The sequence below is a fragment of the Bubalus bubalis genome, chromosome 3 (assembly GCF_019923935.1).
Source record: "Bubalus bubalis isolate 160015118507 breed Murrah chromosome 3, NDDB_SH_1, whole genome shotgun sequence".
Lineage (NCBI taxonomy): Eukaryota > Metazoa > Chordata > Mammalia > Artiodactyla > Bovidae > Bubalus > Bubalus bubalis.
Genome location: NC_059159.1, coordinates 79,892,358 through 79,911,453, shown reverse-complemented (window position 1 = coordinate 79,911,453; position 19,096 = coordinate 79,892,358). Strand labels below are relative to the sequence as shown.

The 19,096-nt window shown below is 36.7% G+C and overlaps 1 protein-coding gene across 3 annotated transcripts in view; it reads right to left on the bottom strand.

The window, feature by feature from the left end:
* Positions 1–19,096, bottom strand: part of PLAA (phospholipase A2 activating protein) — a 40,498-nt gene that overhangs the window by 10,001 nt on the left and 11,401 nt on the right. For 2 of the 3 annotated variants that reach the window (XM_006075599.3, XM_025281425.2), the window contains 9 exons: positions 15,045–15,145; positions 14,842–14,962; positions 12,725–12,892; positions 12,083–12,218; positions 9,790–9,959; positions 6,109–6,266; positions 5,201–5,420; positions 3,303–3,374; positions 38–106 (listed from right to left, as the gene is read on the bottom strand). In XM_006075599.3, coding sequence (XP_006075661.1) covers positions 38–106; positions 3,303–3,374; positions 5,201–5,420; positions 6,109–6,266; positions 9,790–9,959; positions 12,083–12,218; positions 12,725–12,892; positions 14,842–14,962; positions 15,045–15,145 — 1,215 coding nt within the window. The remainder of the gene's footprint in view (positions 1–37; positions 107–3,302; positions 3,375–5,200; positions 5,421–6,108; positions 6,267–9,789; positions 9,960–12,082; positions 12,219–12,724; positions 12,893–14,841; positions 14,963–15,044; positions 15,146–19,096) is intronic. The other variant, XM_006075600.3, reaches the window with a different exon arrangement.

The following is a 19,096-nucleotide window of genomic DNA, read 5'->3' as shown; positions in this document are numbered from 1 at the left end:
AATCTAAAAACAAGAAAAGAAAGTGAAAAGTGTGTACCTGTAAATGGATCAACTCCAGCCATGGTAGTTCCCATACTTGCAGAGCCCGGTACATACCGACCACCACCTAAAATGCAATAATACTCATAGTAAGCACAGGGTAATGGCAAATTATACTAAAGTTCAAACTGCTCCTTCTTTACACAGAATGACTTATTTTCATTATTAGTTACACTTTCAGAATGACATCTTAATAAATGGGCTTAATAAATGGGTAGTAAATTTAATACAGCAAAATGCTTAGAATAGTGTCAGGCATATAGCTAGATTCCAATAAACTTAGCCAGGGAAGTTATCCTCAAGTAATTACATGCCTTATATACTATAATTATAGAAGTTTAATGAATTACAAAGGCTATTAGACTGGAAAGAAAGTCACAAGTTTCCACTATGAAAGGTGGACACTATTCTATTGAAATATAGACATAGGATTAGCTGGCATATAAGACAAATGGAAAAGAAACTAGGTAAGAGTCAGAGATACTACAATAGCCCAGTCTCACATTTGAGAATACTTGCAGCTGCTTTACTGACAATGGAAAGAAAGAAACAGGAAAAACAAGTATAGAGAATCAGCAGAATTTGGAGATGTTCAGAGTCCTTTTTTAGGACTTCCCACAAATTAGCTTTTGTGGGAAGAAGGAAGATGAGCTACTTATTATTCTAGCCCCTCTGATTTTAACGTTCAGGAGTTGGTATAACCAGTGCACAGATACAGAAAAAGCAAACAAAACTACAAAGGTGAATGGGATTCATTAAAATAATGAAGAACACAGAGTAAGTGGATTTGCTGAGTTTTCACGATATGCTGGCTAGCAAGCTAAGTATCTTATATGCAGGAATTCATTTAAATATTAATTAGGTATCATTGTTATTCATAAAAATTTAGAAAAGGAAGGCTGAATAATTTGCCCAAGTGCCCAAGGCATTATGAGGCAGAATGTAGTCCTACAGTGTACCAAATGTGGTTTTCAGACCAATTTGAATGGGAGTCACTGGTTCAATATGCAGATTCCCAGGGCCTGCCCATAAATGCTTAGTGGTACTCCAAATTAGCTTTATTTTAGAAACCAATGGGGAGCTTTTAAAACTACCTAAACAGCAAACCACATCCAAGACCACTTAATCAGGGTCTTCCCTGGTGGTCCAGTGGTTAAGAATTCATCCTGCAATGGAGGGGATATTGATTTGACCCCTGGTCCTGGAAGATGCCATGGAGCAACTAAGCCCGTGTGCCACAACTACTGGGTCTGTCTTCTAGAGCCTGGGAGCTGCTGCAGCTACGAGCCCATGTGCCACAACCACTGGAGCCCCGCACACCCTAGAGCCCAGCGTGATCTGCAACAGGAGAAGCCACTGCAATGAGAAGCCTGCGCACAGCAACTAGCGAGGAGCCCCCACAGCCCTGCAATTAGAAAAAGCTGATGGACAGTAATGAAGACCCAGCACAGTCAAAAACAAACAAACAAACAAAAAGACCACTTAATCAGAATTCCTAGCTAAGGGGTCAGACTATAAGTATTTTTAACCTCCTCACTAATGTAGTGTATCAGAATTTTTGTGGGTGGGACCTTGCAATAACTAACTTAAACAAGCATCCCATAAATAAGGAAAAAAAAAAGAATTAAGATTGACCTTAAGTTGTAAGTAAGATGCAGAAATCTTCTGACCCCAGGGCTATTGGTAAAACTGGAGGGACAACATCAACAATAAAAAGAGCTAACATATATTGAAGGCTTAAATATTATTAATATATTCCAGGCATTTTGCTAAACACTTTGTATGTACTACAGGATTTTTTATAACATCTCAATATGAAAATGTTGTGATCTATCTTTTGATAACTGTGGTTCAGTTAACCTATTACTTTAGAATTTTCCTGGACTTTTAGTATGCTATCTTGCATATCTCCATAATCATTGAATCTTCTGAGTTATTGATATTGTGCAACAGTGAGACATGCTCCGGTTACGATGGCCCCAGTTGTTCTCTTGACTTTGTTGGTACTGTTTGAAGCTTGGTATAATAGTCTTTCTGTTCCAAAAAGAGGTGCTAATGAGATTCAGGAACTCTGTTGTTCTAAGTTTCAGGGCATCACTGTGCCCGAGTATGCCGACAGAGAAAGTGATCATCTGATCTACTCTTCAGATCTTTACTACCTTTTCAGGGTCACCAAAGACTTCCTTAATAGCCATCATGCTATCACAACATTTAGCTTGATAGTTGGTTTCTGTAGTACACTGGTACACTGCACAGGGTACAGCTATTTGCATCTAGGCCACCAGTGCATTCTCAGGAGAAGGGAAGCCTACTGAGAGCAGTTCACAGCTTCAGGATATGACCCAAGGTTGCGTGTTGGTCCCTTCTATGGTTTAGATAGGAAGGACCATACGGTATCACTTTTAGAGCTCACAGTACTAAGTCTGCAGGACCAATAGATACCATAAATGCTATGAATCTCTTCCCAAATTTGGTACATTGTCCAGGAACTCTGGCTGAAGATCCAACAACAGCATCATAAAATACATCAAATGCTATTCTGAAAACAGAGATTTCTTCAGTTGCATTAAAGTCCAATTTTTTTCCAGTAGTGTTGATGCTGAGGCATGCATACCTTTGGTAAATAAAGTCACTTTGAAGAGCTACACCAACACTTCCAGGGCTTCATGAAGGCCATTAATAACTTAGATTAGGAAGACTAATCCTGGGTAGCGGGGTGGACTGTCTCCTTCCATGCTAAAGGCAAAATGTGCCTGGCCAAACTTCTTGACTGCACTGCTCCATCCAACATCCAGGACTCACATGGCTCCTTCTTTGCTCATGATCAGTAGCATCTCGCCAGTGACAGCACTCATGCTGTGTCTTGGGTGGTGGATTCCCCTATTATCTAATTTCACAGATAAAAAAAATAGGCTCAGATAGGTTAAGTAACTTGCCAACTTCTCACAAGTGGTAGAGCCAGATTTTGAACCAAGGTCTGTCTGACTCTAAAATCTAGGCTTTTAATGACGCTGCTCTCCTTTTAGGACCACTGGAGTAAATGATGAATTTTAATAATATGTTTTTAAAAGTCAGGAGGGAAAGCTAGAAAAGTACTCAAGGAAAAAGAAAAAAAGGAAGTTAAAAAGGAGATTCATAAAAATTGGACATACCAATAAGGGAATTACCAGTTATTGGATAATATCTTCAAAATGTTAAGCTACAGAATGCAAAATATTACACATTTTAGGAAGAAAGACATATTGCTCAAAACTGCTTCCCACCTGTAAAAGGATCCGCTGCAGGAAGGGTGTTAGAAGATCCCGATGAAGAGCCTGGAACGTACCGACCGCCACCTGTGCATGTAAACAAAGGAAAATCTGAAGCACGTCAAAATTCTGACTTTCATAAATAGCACACTGCTTACATCAGAAGACTCTAAGTGTGGAGAAAAAAGAGCAAGGCAACAAAAGACAGAGTAAGAGGAGTTATCTTAAGAGGAGTTATCGTCAGAAGTCTTACAGTTGGTTAGTAAAAAACTAAAATTTCAGCGATTCTCTAAGTTTTGTTTTTGATAACTGTAATACTTTTTATTATATCTTAGTTTCTGCACTTAAATAGTAAAATGACTAGGAATTCAAATATAAAAAGATAAATTGCAGTTGGTCTCTGACCTAAATAATATACCATACAATCAGTTTCTGTTCCTATACAAATTCACTAGAATTCCTGCTGTTGTTGCTATCAAAACCACAGGCAGCAAATGTTAATCTTTTAGAGAACCTCCAGGTTCATTAATTCATGTGTCAAATAGTACATTCAGTGTGGAGATCCAGCAGGGAACAAGATTGCTTGTATCCACTGAAGCTTACAACCTACTGGAGAAGAAAATTACAAAGGGGATGAGTGCTACAAAGGAAACAGATTTCCCATTTATTTCTTTGCAAATGTGTGGTGTGTGTGAGTAGGCTTTGTTAGTATCTCTAAGGAAATAATTGGAGGCATCTACCAAAGATATATCTGAGGATGCTGGTAAGGGTTTCGGAAGAGTAAAAAAGGGGAGACTGTTAGATTTCCAGATACAGACAGCTGCTTTAACATCTGTCCTCTATCTATCCCACAAGACAGCTTATACAATACAGTACTCTTTTGTACTGTAGGCTGATATTCCAACCAGAAATATCCAGATATAAGCTTTGTTTTCCCTTTTTCTGTCAAGTCTATCTGGGAGGGTTCCATTATTTATAGTTCTGTAGTGATTCAGTCTGATACCTCTGTTTAAATGAACATGCAGCTGAGATTAGCTCTATGATGTGAATGAACAATAGAAGTTTGAACTAGAGGAGAGAAGATGATTTAGGAGCGTCTGTGAGGGAAAAAGGGAAAAAAAAAAGATCTGAGACAAGAACAGAATGTGCAATGCTTGTAAAAAGGAAGAACACCAGCACATGAAAGATGGGGTCAGAAATGATAGGAACCCACTTAATAATAAAGTGTCAATTTCAAAATTTTATTTAGGGCTGGCCCTATATTTAAGACAAGAGGGAGAATTGTATTTCCTCCCATACCATAGCCTCGGTTTCCGGGACCTAGAACTCAGGCTAACACTTCTAGAATTAAACTCCACTCGAGGACTCAAGACTAATACTACTGGGGTTATAATACTCCTGGCATGAAAACCTAATCCCATTTATAACACTTAAACACTGTATACTATGTAATAAACAAGTGACTTAAAGTGAACATGACGAATACAAATAACACATAAACTAAAATTACCCACAGTTCAGTTCTAGACTTGATGCATAACTAACCAGTTTAGCCCCATGTGAAACAGAATTTCTATTTAATAAATTTCACCAAAATAACATGAAGCAGTAATATGAAGAAACTTACAAGTTTCTTTTCATTTCAAATGGCTGAATTAGTTTCTTAATTTTATTTAGTTTACAGTGTGGCTGTATTTTTGAAAGAGAACAATTTACAATTATTTCTAAAAATACAAAATTACTATATAATTTGAAGCTCAAAAATATAAATCTGCTGTAGATCTTATTTTTAATTTTTTTATTTAAATAGTTAATCATAATAGGTGTTTAAATATACACACACACACACACAAAAGATAATCAACTCTGATGGGAGTATTAATATATAAGACTTAATACAAACCCTAACTTACCTGTAAAAGGATCTGAAAAACTGGTGTTTCCGAGTCCCAACATTTGACCTTTTGTGTTATCAATAATAAATTTAGCCACCTGATCCAAAAACATAGGATTCAAATCATTCTTCTGTAAGAAGTTGTATGCAGCTAACCAGGGATCATCAGTGATATTATATGGCAATTTATATGATGGTCCACCTTCATTGACATCAATTGAGAAAACATAATCAAATTCCTTAAATGGGAATATAAAAAGGAGATGAATGATTACTGTCTGTTCATATATATTAAAGATATATATAACAGAGTTATTTTAATAATGATAGTGTTAAACTTTCTCCAAAGCACAATGTTAAAACTTCTACTAGGCAGATAATGATTAACAGCAACCATCTGCATGTGCTGTAAGAATGGTAGTTCTCTGGGGTAGACTTAGGGGATGGATTATGAAAACACATTAACTGTAAAAGCAAAGATTGGTTGGCAATTAGCTGATCTCAAGGCCAAAAGTATTAGCTGTTGCAAACATGTTCGTAAAACACATGCCGGCATTATAAGCACAGCCTTGCAGGGTCCCTCATGCCCTGTCAAGTTAAACACAGCTAGGCATGAAGCATAAGAGGAAAGGTGGCACAAAAGTGCCAAACCCAAAACGGTCGGGAATAGCTTATGCATCTAACTACCAAAAGGCAAATCATGGCCAGTGCATCCATCACAAAAGGAGCTCTCTCTGCATGCAAAGATACTTAAAAACAAACAAACAAACAAAAACTACTCAAAGACTGAGAATCTCCCCACTGAAATGTATTTTTAAATGTCAAAATACCAAAGAAAATTTTATTAGCATGGAGAAAGGGAAACAAAACCATTAATTTGTCAAATGCTTTAAGATAATAGTAATTAGAAAGCAGAAGTTGACATACTTTCCCTTCATATAAAACTTTTCCAGACGTTTGCTGACTAGCACCAGAGGAGCCAACAACATCACCAATTTTTATCCACCTCCTTTCACTAACACTCCACTGGTAGGCTTCGACTTTCTCTCCATCTCTGATTAGACGAGTCTGTCCTTCTCTAGTACCTTAAAATAAAAACTGTGTGAGTCAGAGAAAGGCAGAGTAAAATTTACAAGCATTTAGATTGAAAATTTTTAATGTTAAAGTTTATACCTAAAACATTAAATGAAATATTTTAAAACATAATTCTACTAGAAAATGGACAAAAAGAAAATAATGCTTCAAAGGAAACTCTATTAAATAAAGGATGTTTAAAAAGATGTGATTCTACTAAAAAAGTAGTTGGCTAATCAAAAATAAAATGAGTTTTATTAATAAATGTCTTCTGACAATACTTCATTTCAGTAAATGATTCTCCATTCTTCTAGCTGATCAGGCCAAAAAGAGTAGAAGAGTGATTCCTTTATCTCAACTCTAATCCTACAGCAAATTCCATCAGCTCTATCATTAAAATATAGCTAGAACAACTAACTCTTCTCACCATCTCCAGTGCTACCTATTGGTATAAGCCACCAGTATTTCTTAGTTGGACTGATTCAATGGCCTCCTAATATAGGCCCTGGAACCCCCTCGAGTCTGATTACACTGGCTGTTTATTGTGCTTATTATATTCTCCACACAGATGTTGGCAAGATTTGCTTCTGACCCTCCTTAGGAACTTTACCTGAAAGTCACATTCTCACAAGGCCTTCAGTGGCAGAGGCACCTAGCTGTCCTCTAGAAATTCCTGCTCCTATTCCAATGGTGTCCCGAGATTACATACTGAGTAATGGTCAGTGGAATCTGGGTGGGTGTGATATCAGTCCAGTTCAGTTGCTCAGTTGTGTCGGACTCTTTGCGACCCCATGGACTGCAGCACGCCAGGCTTCCCTTTCCATCACCAACTCTTCAAGCCTATTCAACTCATGTCCATTGAGTTGGTGATGCCATCCAACCATCTCATCCTCGGTCCTCCCCTTCTCCTCCCACCTTCAATCTTTCCCAACATCAGGGTCTTTTCCAATGGGTCAGTTCTTCGCATCAGGTGGTCAAAGTATTGGAGTTTCAGCTTCAGGGTCTGATATATGCTGGTTCCAAACCTAGTCCATCATTTTCTACCCTCCCCTCTTATACCATCTAGTGATTGAATGTCTATAACCAAGGGGACCCTGCAAGCACCTGCTGAAGATGGTGATTTCAGCTTGAGCACCTGAATAACTCAGAGGAGTACGTACTCCAGGACACCTGTCATCAACTGAACTCTAAATGTACAACAAATAAACCTTCTCTTGTGTTAAGCCACTGAGATTTTAGGATTTATCTGTTATAGCAACTAGTGCTATCCTAAGTAGTATACATTTCCTGACCACTGAATTTATAACTCCTGTTTTGTTTTTTATTAAAACTCAACTCCTGCTTTATTTTTCCCATAGAATTTATCAGTATCTGACATACTTGTATATCTACTTACTTTTAAATTATCTGCCTCCTCCTGTAGAGTATAAATTTGTAAGAAAAGAATCTGTATTGGGCAGAGTTTAGAACAATGCCAGGTACACAGTAAGTACCTAGTAAATATTTACTGAATGTGTATATATGTATGGACAAAAAGATTACATTTTTGCAAAGAACTATAAGAATATTAAAAACATGAAATGATATGAACGTATCTAAACTCTGGTTTCAGAAACCCAAAGAAATTTTTTTATGTGGGTTGTATCAGTTGATTTACTGAATTTGAAATTAAAAATGAGAAGAATAAAAAATATATTTACTTCATGGAAAACAATAAGTGATCTCTTTGTTATTGTTGTTTAGTCATTAAGCCGTGTCTGAGTCTTTTGCGACCCCATGGACAGTAGCCCACCAGGCTCCTCTGTCCATAGGGTTTCCCAGGCAAAAGTACTGGAGTAGATTGCCATTTCCTTCTCTAGGGGATCTTCTGGACCCAGAGATTGAACCTGCGTCTCCTGCATTGGCAGGCAGATTCTTTACCACTGAGCCACCAGGGAAGCCCAATAGGTCCATTACATATTGAATAAGTAATAGTTTAATGAAAAATTAGTTTTAGAAATTTAGTAAGAAGACTAGCGTTGTTGTATGTTTTCGTAAATCTCTTTACCGTCTTTCTTAATGGAAGAGAGCTGGATTATCATACCTGCCCCTGCATTTAACCTTTGTAATTTATTGTTCGGTTGAAGTATATCAAGAAAATCCCACGTCACACGGATAATACAGTTGAAAAGAGAGGACTGGTCTAACAGCCTTTTCAGAAAAATGTGGATATTCTACATGGGCAGATCCTAAAAGGTTTCAACTTTAGAATCTAAAATCATATCAATGAACTTGTCATGCTCTATTATACTAAAATCCATTGGTCCATCAAACTCTGAACAGTTCTTTTACTCATTTATGATTCTGTTAGACCACAAACTAGTCATCTGGAAAACACTGATTAAATCACAGATTTATGTAGATCTTCCATATGACTACACATTTTATTATTCAATATTAAAAAGTCTCATTTGTTAATATTACCACTGATGTTACAAGTCTTTCAAAATTTCAATTTTCAGTTGGAAGTTTGAATCTTATCTTTGGCAACAAGTACTATCAATCGTTTTCCTTAGAGTGACATGCTCATTTCATTCATTTTCCAAAAAAGGCCTGCCAAATATCTAAGTCTGAATAACTACAGCTGTTCTTTGAAATAAAAGTGGCATTCCAAGAAAAAAGGGGAAGTTCAGCCTGCAACTCCAATGACTGCAGAAGTACTTATCCCGGAGGCTTGTGGTGCTCTGGTATACTGTAGGTGCACTTTACATCTTGTCATCCAGAACGTTAAAGGCATGTACTAAAGGGCCAAAAACGCAATTTTTAATGCTTTTTCAGGAACATTCTTAAGAGCAGATGCACTTTTTCTTAAAAACAATAACTGCATGCCAGTGAAGAACACCATGACCACCTGAACAGCCTGGTGCCACTGCCTTGATCTGTGTACTAAGGAGCCAGCAGCTTTACCCACCACTGCTTTTATACCATAAATGCAGATGTTAACACAGTGTTAAAAGTCAAATAACATTTTTGTATTACAAAACTAGTTATGACCATATGGATATCCTGAAAGGATCTCAGAACCCCCAGGGATTCATGGATCAAGGGATCATGGATCCATCCAACATAAAGTTTCATTTGAGACAATCACTGTCCTTATTTTAAGCTCAAATGATGCCTAACTCATTAAGTAGACATTCCATTATTTAAACTCATTTTTAGTCTATACAGCCTCTCAGAGAATCAAGTCAACCAAAAGTTATTAAATGATTGACTTCTGAACACCTACCATATATATGAACTAAGTATTAAAAAATAAAAAAGATCCCTGTTTATGGGGAACTTAGCTCAAAGTCTTTAAAATGATGAGGCAGAGACAAAAAGAACATGGGTTTCTCATTGTGATTATGCATAATAAAAATTCTCAGAAATTGGTGCCTGGCAATGAAAATAATACTGAATGACTTAACAAAACAATCTTTTTTTCTGTCACTGATTATTCCAAAAGGCAAACATGGTAACGTTTTTTACTACTAGATACACTGAAATATTTACCAGGTTCATTCAGATGTTCCCTCCCAGGAAGTTGTTCAGCATTAATGTCCCCTAAGTCACCAGTTTTGGAATCAATGGTTGCTTGAGAGAGTTCTCTTTCAAAAGCCTTGATTTCCTCAGCACTTGCTGTCCGATCCTCTGATTCTGTAAACACTCTAATAATACCATCACTGTAATGAAACAGAAACTGATTTTAAGTCATTACCACAATGTATTAACATTATCACACTTAAAAGATCCAAAGCAAAAATAATCTGTATATGTGAATATGAAAAATGTTACTACGTATTTATTGCTGAATATAGAACTATGCTGATTTCAGCACACTACTCTGTACTTGCCAAAGCAACAGAAAGGATGAAAAAAGACTTTTTAAGAAAAAAGTTACTGGCAAAGAACAAAGAGATATATATTTAACACAATTTTCAATTCCAAATTAAATATTTACCATCACAAAAATCTACAGGTATAGCATACACTTTCAAAGTCAGTAGTACACATGTATTACGGTATACAAAAGAGTGGTGAACTGTTTCACTTACAAAGGGCTCAAATGCCCAACATAAGGCTTAGAAAATACTAGATGCTCGATATCCATTCATTAGAAACACATGGAGCCTGTCCTCGCTATTCCATTAATTAGCAATGTTACCAAAACAAACAAACAAAAAAAACAGCTTCACCTCTGGACTAGATGGCAGGCCCAATTTCTATTCTTGGGAAAATGACTTGGTTTCCATAATTTCTCTTTTCAAAATTTTGTGGTGAGGCAAGTTACCCACTTTCAACTATATTAATCTCACTCAGCTCTATAGTGAACTTTCTTACTTAACCTTCTACTAACAGCAAATGTTATCACTTTATTTATTTTTCTTCAATTTTAAATAAGTTTAGGGTGAAAATAACTAAACCGACATATCAACCCTGACCCAGCCAAGGAGTAATAACACACACGTGCTTTAGTAGACCCCGTTCTCTTACGGCTGTCGCTCTCTTTTTCCTCTTGCCTTCAATGCCCGAGTAGCCTGTGATCCTTTCCTTCATCCATTTCTTCAAAAAAGTCTTTGTCTCCTCTTACTACCTTTTTCTATCATTTTCTATCAAAATGTGATGTCAAAAAGGTCACTACTAACATCTTTCAAAGCAAATCCAAAAGCTTTTCTAACTTTTCATTCCTTAACCCCTCATGTACTTACTGACACTGATCACAATTGGCCTCCAAAATCTCTTTTTTCCAAGTTTGAATTTCAACATCTGGATTGTTTTTTCTGTTTTCGGCTACTGGCTTTTCTTTCTCTATCCACAGTGTAGCATAAATTCAGCCTTTAGTACTGCTCCTTCCCTTCTGTTTCTTCGCTCAGATGCCCTATCCCTGGTCTCTGGAAGTCTGGTGCTAATCTTGATCTGCGGTCCCAGCTGTTACCCTGGGATCCAGTCCAACTGCCTGAGTGTGACTTAACAGCACAGATCCCAGGAGGTTATCACCTTTCTCACCAGACCAGTTCTCGCACTTCTGCATTTTTATTAATGTGGACTTCTACTCATTCAAACTTCGAAACTTTATCCTTTTTTGTCATCCCCTTTCTGATCATTTTCCCTCTGCATTATCTCATTTTTTGGTCTTTTATCTATTAATACTGTGGGGGTAATAATATTTCATAACTTTACATCCCACCCCTACAGTTGCTTTTTAATTTGGTTTCCTGTCCATTGTCACCACTAGTAAAATCTAACCTACATATTTAATAATTCCTAAGTTCTGTTCACCACTTCTTACTCAAGAGCTATAACCCTTTAACCCCAAGCACTGAATCTAACAAATGCCGGGCATTCCAGGTTCTTCATGATTAAGCCCCACCCTACCATCTTACCACTATCATCCACTGCTCCCTAGAACTGGTCCTCCACCATTTTCCTTCATCTCCCACACACATCACTCCTGGTCCCATGCCACACTTTACTTGTACTTCTATTTTTGATAGAAACTTTCTTTGCTGTTTTTATTCATTATCTTTCAAAACCGAATTCAAATTTCTTCTCCAAAAGGTTTGCCCACACCAATTTGTAATTTCTCTCATTTCAAGTTTCAGCTGTACAACCTGTAATACAATACTAATGTAATATATATCATGTATCACTAATGCAAAAGCTGTTATTTCTACTACTGTTTTGTTTAGTGACACAAATGTGCCTGTGATCTCCCCAGTTCACCTGAAATTCTATGGCTTATCTCTGTGCACCCTATCTAAGGCCTAGACACATATCATTGATTGATTGACTAGAATGTGAATACCTCGCACCAACCACAATGTCACCATTGTCCAGCACACAGCAGCACCATATAGACTGAGCTGGAAGTCGGATTGTTTGAGCACATTCCCCATGTTTCCAGATTCTCAGAGATCTGTCTTCTGCTGTTGTCACAAAATCTAAAATTAATGAATATGGGAAAAATTAGCCTGAATAAATAAAATTCAGTACATTTATATATACTACCTTTCTAAATAGGCATCAGATCAGATCAGATCAGATCAGTCGCTTACTGATGTTTAAACCTCAAAGTACTTATAAATTATAGTTCTAAATTTTATGTATATGTCACTTATACCATATACAACTTCAAAAAAATTACATTTTTGTATATTCACATCTTACTATACTTTACACCAATAAATTGTATGAAATCTTTCTTCAGATGCCCAAGAACCTTTTACAACCCAACCATCAAGTCTGAATGAATAGAAAGATGATCATACAGTTTTCTCCTTAGGAAAAATATATTTACAAAATAAAGTTACTAAATTATTCAAGTTACAGTTAGTAAACTGAAAACTGATTTAAACCATTAGCACGCTGCACCACCTCCCCAACCTCAAGATGGGACAGAACACCACTCAACACAGAATTTTAAATACGTAGTATAAGACAATCTTACCTTTACAATTTGGAAAGACAGATATGCTATAAATATAATTTGTATGACCATAAAATACTTCAAGACACTCGCCAGTGATTTGCCACCTTCTAATACTAGCATCATTTGCACAGGAGAGAAATTCTGTTTCACTCAAAATTGCCAAGCCTCTTACACAGTCTTCATGCCCTGTATTAAAATATATATATAAATCAATAAGAATGGATCATTTGGTTGATGGCTCTATGTATTTTAATTTACTAACACTATTAAACATACCAGTGAATATTAAAAACTGATTTTCAAGTTAGAGAAATACATTTTTTTCCCCTTAGAAAAGCCTGGTAGCCAAAATTGGTAGTGTAGTTTTGTCAGTATTTTTTAATCACCAGTCTTAGGAAGTTATTTTATATTTATCATATCTTCTCTACATTTTTCTTAAAACCCTCCAGAAATGGGATTTTTGATCCATACAATTTTTTTTTTTAAGGAAATCCTTTATTTATTTGTTGGCTGTGCGGCATGCGGGGCCTTAGTTCCCAACCAGGGATCAGACCTGATCACCTGCAGTGGAAGCGTGAAGTCTTAACCACTGGACTGACAGGGAAGTTCCCCCATGATTTTTACTTGAGAATTCATTTCAACTTTTCTTTCCCAGTAACAAGAGTTATTATTCATAACATACACAATACTCAAATATAACAGTAAATAGCCCCTCAATTTCTCACTACATAATACTAGGATTAGTATTTATAAAGCACCAAGAAAACAAAAACCAGGATTACAAAAAAGATTTCAATTATTTAAGAGTTTGAAATAAAATCTATCATAGGATAAACTTTATTCAAATGTGAAATAGGTTGAGAGAGATTAATTTATCTAAAACCACACAATTAGTGGCAGAGCTAAAGCAAGAATTCAAGTTTCCTGCCTCTTATTTCCTACCTCTTTTGATTCAAATAACAACTTCTCTTACTCTTTTGATTCAACCAAAACATATAAAGCCAAACACTGTTGCTTTACCAAGGGAAATATTTCTTAATTTATATAAATGAAGGCATTAAAATGATAAAATAAAAATTAAGCACTTGATTTTTTTAAAAGGGCAAGAATTTATTGAATTAAAACTTGTGTTATTGTATAGCTAGATTATATATACGTGTACGTATTTATTCCTCTCAAAGGACATTAAATGTTTTTAAAAACGTAATAAGATTCAATTTTTTCGATATTAATGGAGGCACTGTAGATGTCGCTACAATGTTTTTTAAAAGGACAAAACATTTTCAGAAGTTTGTAATCTAATAAAGGAGATCAGACATCTAAACCTTTCCCATGCTCAGTATTTGCTGATTTAGATTACCTATAACAGATTAATAAAACTTGACACATATAGTATATGTATGGAAGCAGAAACAGAGAGATGTTCTGACTCATTGTCCATTTTCCACCTACAGATAGTTTTTTTTATCTGCACAAGGGACTTCTTGCAGTATTATCCAAGATGTTGATCAACTTTAAGGAATAAATAGAAGCAAGGAAAAACAAACAAAAATCACATCAAAAATTTAAGTGCCACACAAATAAATCATCAGTACTAATATTAGACAGCCAATTCCTCATTTTAGGAGTTATTTAATAGCTGAGGTTTTACAAGACTACCCACCTGAAAGTACAACATAAACAAAGCCTGAAAATTCTTATTATTAAACAATGTATTTCAATATTAATAAAAGCATGAGTGAGGTTGTCCTCACATATGAAGGTAACTCAATTGACCCACACTTAGTAAGACTTATGTTTGGAAGTTTCAGGCTAAATCGTTCAAATGACAACCAAAACATAACTGAGTACCAAAAATTACATAAATAACGTACATAGAAGCACATAGCCATATTATAGCTTATGAAGTAACTGTTTATTAGCCCATATCTGGTTGTCTTATGACAGATCTCAGCACAGCTTTTAAAAAGATATGACATATTAACTGTCAGAAAATTTATACTCACCCAAATTAAATGGCTGAAATACACTGATTTTTTCAAGTATCACTTTAAAACTTCTATATTAAAAAAAAAAAAATCACCTGTGCAAATATGAAGCAATGAGATTACAAAAGCTGTCTACTGTGATCTTACCAGAAAAAGTCCTCTCGCATCTTCCAGCTTTCCACAGTTTAATAGTCTTGTCTGCTGATCCAGTTAACATTAAGCCCTGTTCAGGTAATATCTTTACTGCCCAAACTGCAGCTGTATGACCCTGTGAGGAAAATGGGTATTAAGTTGCCACAGAATCATCATATTTAATTATTTTATCAAATACTCACACAGAACTACTGTACCTGTAAGGTCATCATGCATTTGTCATTCAGCCAGACTTTAGCAGTTGTGTCCCACGAGCCACTAAGTAATGTCCCAAACTTGCCAGATGAAAGACTACAAACTAAAGGAGAAAAAGGTTAATTAACATATTTTCATAGAGAGAAATGCTCAATCTTGCCAGGTACTAAAACACTACAATTTTAAATTCACTTTATGAAGTGAAGGTATTTAGCTAATTAAGGCTTAACTCAATGGAAATACAGAAAAGCACAGATTCTGGGGCCAGGCTCCCTGGATCCAAGTCCTAACCATTCCATTTAGGAGCTATCTGACCATAGGGATATTATTTAACATCAGATTCCTCATCTGTAAAAGGAGGGAGCAGGATTAAGTGGGTTGCACAATCCCTTCCAGTTCTAAGAAACTATACAGAAAAATAATGCAAAAGATTTTGGAACACTACATAGTTATTTAGGGTCACACTAGTCAACATGACAAAAAAACTATAGAGTCAAGCTAAGTGTTCAACAGTAATGAGATGGCTAATTAAATGCTTTACCTTGATGTAAAACTGTACAAGCTAAAAATTATAAATATGAAAAATTATCTAAAAACATGGAAACAAAAAAGTCAAGAGTTCTGATTTAAAATGGCAGATTGTCCGCAGAAATGCTATAAATGGTCTTAATTTACAAGGACAAAGAAGACAAAATAATATAACTGACTTAGCAAAAAGGAAGAGGTTACACAGAAAGAGATTAGAAGCAGAGTAACTGGCCCCACAAAACTATGGATACTAAATAGTATCCACTAGGTTCCACAGAGGATAGGGCTAAGCAGAGAACCTAAGAAATTAGAACAGTGATTCAAAGCCTGCACACAATGCGGTGAAACACTAGAACTCTCCTCTCAGCCTACAGTGTCAGGAAAGCACATTCTCACCCACTGCAGGAAGGAGATAGGAGGTTTATCCTCTGGAGGAACTGCAGCTGAGTTTCGAGACTCAGGTCACCAGGCATAATAAATGGCTGGAATAAGGAGCCCCAAGAAACACAGAATAAGCAGAAAGTCTCCATCCTAAAATGTGGTACCTATACTTGCTCCCACAAAACCAGCAGTCAGGCATATATCGATCTCCATTCACCTAGGCAAGAGGCAGGAGCATTCTTAGAGGACTGAATAATGTTAAAGAACTCCAGATGCAGACATTTGAAAGGATTTCCATCTAAAATGTCAGGCCATCAGCTCAACCTCTAACAAAGACCACCAATCACCAAGCTCCATCCACATGAAAAAGAAAAACCAAAACAAAGAAACAGAAAAATAAGGGGGAAAAGGGCTTGAGATATCCATAAGAAACAAATCCAATTTCAGAAATCAGAAGAAAAATCTTCAATCTGATATTATTTGCAAACAGGTATTATATAAAAAAAGAACTAATGAGAGACCAAGAAAAATAAAGGCTAAAAATAGAAGAACCAAACTAAAAAACCAGGGGGAAAAAAGTCTGAGAATTGGACCCAAAAGGCAAAGATATAGAAAACAGGAAAGGATAGTTAAGAAAGTTAGAAAACAATTTTAGAATGTCAAACATCTAAGTAACAGAGATTCCAACAAGAAGAAGTAACTGGGGAAAGAGGAGAAATTGGGGCAGAAAACAAAGAAACAGTATAAGAAAGAGTCCCTCAAAGTGAAGGTCAAGATATCCAGACTGAATGAACCTACAGAAGTGTCCAGTGAAAGGCACTTTAAGAAACAGAGACAGAGATGCACTGTGGTATTTCATAACATTAGAAATAGAGAAGATCCCAAAAGTTTGGGAAGGGACCAGAAGTGTCCCATAGAAAAGACAGGGGAAATGCATCAAATTTCTAAATAACACCATACACTAAAAGACAATAGAGCAATGCCTTCAAAATTCTGAAGTTAAATGGATTTAACACAGGATTCTACATCTAGCCAAATTAACAGTCAAATATAAGACTAGAATAAAGCTATTTTTCAATATGCAAATACAAAATATATTTAACCCCCATGTTACAGCTTTCTTAGGAAGCTGCAACAGCTGTATTATACTAAAGAGTAAGCTAAGAATGATGAAAACAAGGGATCTAGGAAAAAGGGAAATCTGGAGATGACATTAACCCAGGGAGTATGAATGCAACAGGTGGCTAAAAGGCACCAAGAGGGAGGTTTCCAGGAAGCACATGGAACATGTAAAGATTTAATGTGCATGGTAGCCATTAGTGATATTCATAAAATATTTTCTGCTCTTTACCTTCTAAGCAAATTATAAGACTAAACTTCTTCAGTTCCTTTGGCCTCAGGCATGTTACATGACTTGTTCTGGCATTGAAAAATTGAGCAGAAATCATGTTATTTCCAGGTGGAAGCTTTAAAAACAGGAGCTAAATTAGGCCATGCTCCTCCCCACTGCTCCAGCATCTGTGAAAGCACATGCTGCACTGGAGCCTGTCATCTGGATACCTGCTGCACTGGAGCTAGAAGAAGCAAAGCAAGCTGATTGCATTAAGCCACTGTGACCCTGGAGCTGTCTGTTACCACAGTGGCACCTAGCCTACTTCACTGAGGCAGAATTAGCAGCAAAAGTGAGGCACCCTAAAGCAAGTACCTGAAATATATGGGATTAGCTTAACAGACAGGTGATGAGGAGATTGCTAACACAGAGAGGAGACCAATGATCCTTATTACATAGTAAGGAACATTTATTTGGTAAAGCTGCCACCGGCATTAACTCAGGACACGATAAATTTGTTTTCTAAGGAAAAGAGGCTGGAAAATAGGACTCCTGCGTTAGGAGTCATTTACTATTGGATGCATCTGGCTAGGTAGTAAAAGAAAGGAATGAGATCAAGAACTGGCTGGCTCCTAAGCAGAAATGAAGAGTCCAAACCTAGGGATTTGCAGAGCTGAAAGAGCCAATTGCTTCTCAAGCCCAGATGAAAAATATAAACCCTAGAAGTCCTTTCAGCACCAAAGGACAAGTGACATCCAGCTACATAACAGGTACAACTCAGAAACACAGCCATCCGTCCTGCACAGTGCCAAACTTCCAAATGGATTTAAAGTATGTTCAAAGCAAAGAAAATTAAGGTTGTTGCCATGAAAATAAACGCTTTCAACTGGGAAAATAGCTCAGGGAAAAGAACCTAAAGGCTCAGCTTTTTCAGTTAACTCATGTCCTTGGAAGGAAAGTTATGACCAACCTAGATAGCATATTAAAAAGCAGAGATATTACTTTGCCAACAAAGGTCTGTCTAGTCAAGGCTATGGTTTTCCCTGTGGTCATGTGTGGATGTGAGAGTTGGACTGTGAAGAAAGCTGAGCGCCGAAGAATTGCTGCTTTTGAACTGTGGTGCTGGAGAAGACTCTTGAGAGTCCCTTGGACTGCAAGGAGATCCAACCAATCCATCCTAAAGGAGATCAGTCCTGGGTGTTCTTTGGAAGGACTGACGCTAAAGCTGAAACTCCAATACTTTGGCCACCTCATGCAAAGAGTTGACTCATTGGAAAAGACTCTGATGCTGGGAAGGACTGGGGGCAGGAGGAGAAGGGGACAACAGAGGATGACATGGCTGGATGGTATCACCAACTCAATGGACATGAGTCTGAGTGAACTCCGGGAGTTGGTGATGGACAGGAAGGCCTGGCGCGCTGCAATTCATGGGGTCGCAAAGAGTCAGATACGACTGAGCGATGAACTGAGCTGAACTGAATGTAACTGGAAAGTGTTATACTTATGTTGACTAAAAAACAGGACCACTCTACCATTTAGAACACAAAATTTGGGCTAGAAAGCTGACAAAAAAAACAACATGACATAAGGATGTCAATCATTAATTTCTTCATCTTCAACTCACTGATGTGATATTTTTCAAATTAAAAAAGAAAAAGTCAAAAAGAAAGAAATGACACTGGTCCCAAATCATCAAGCAACTTAACAAAATAATAAAAGATAACCTATGATAAAACTAGAAATAAAGCAAGCAGAAAAAATACCCTTAAAATATGAAGCAATATTTTTACTGCACAGGTTTCTATGAGAAACACC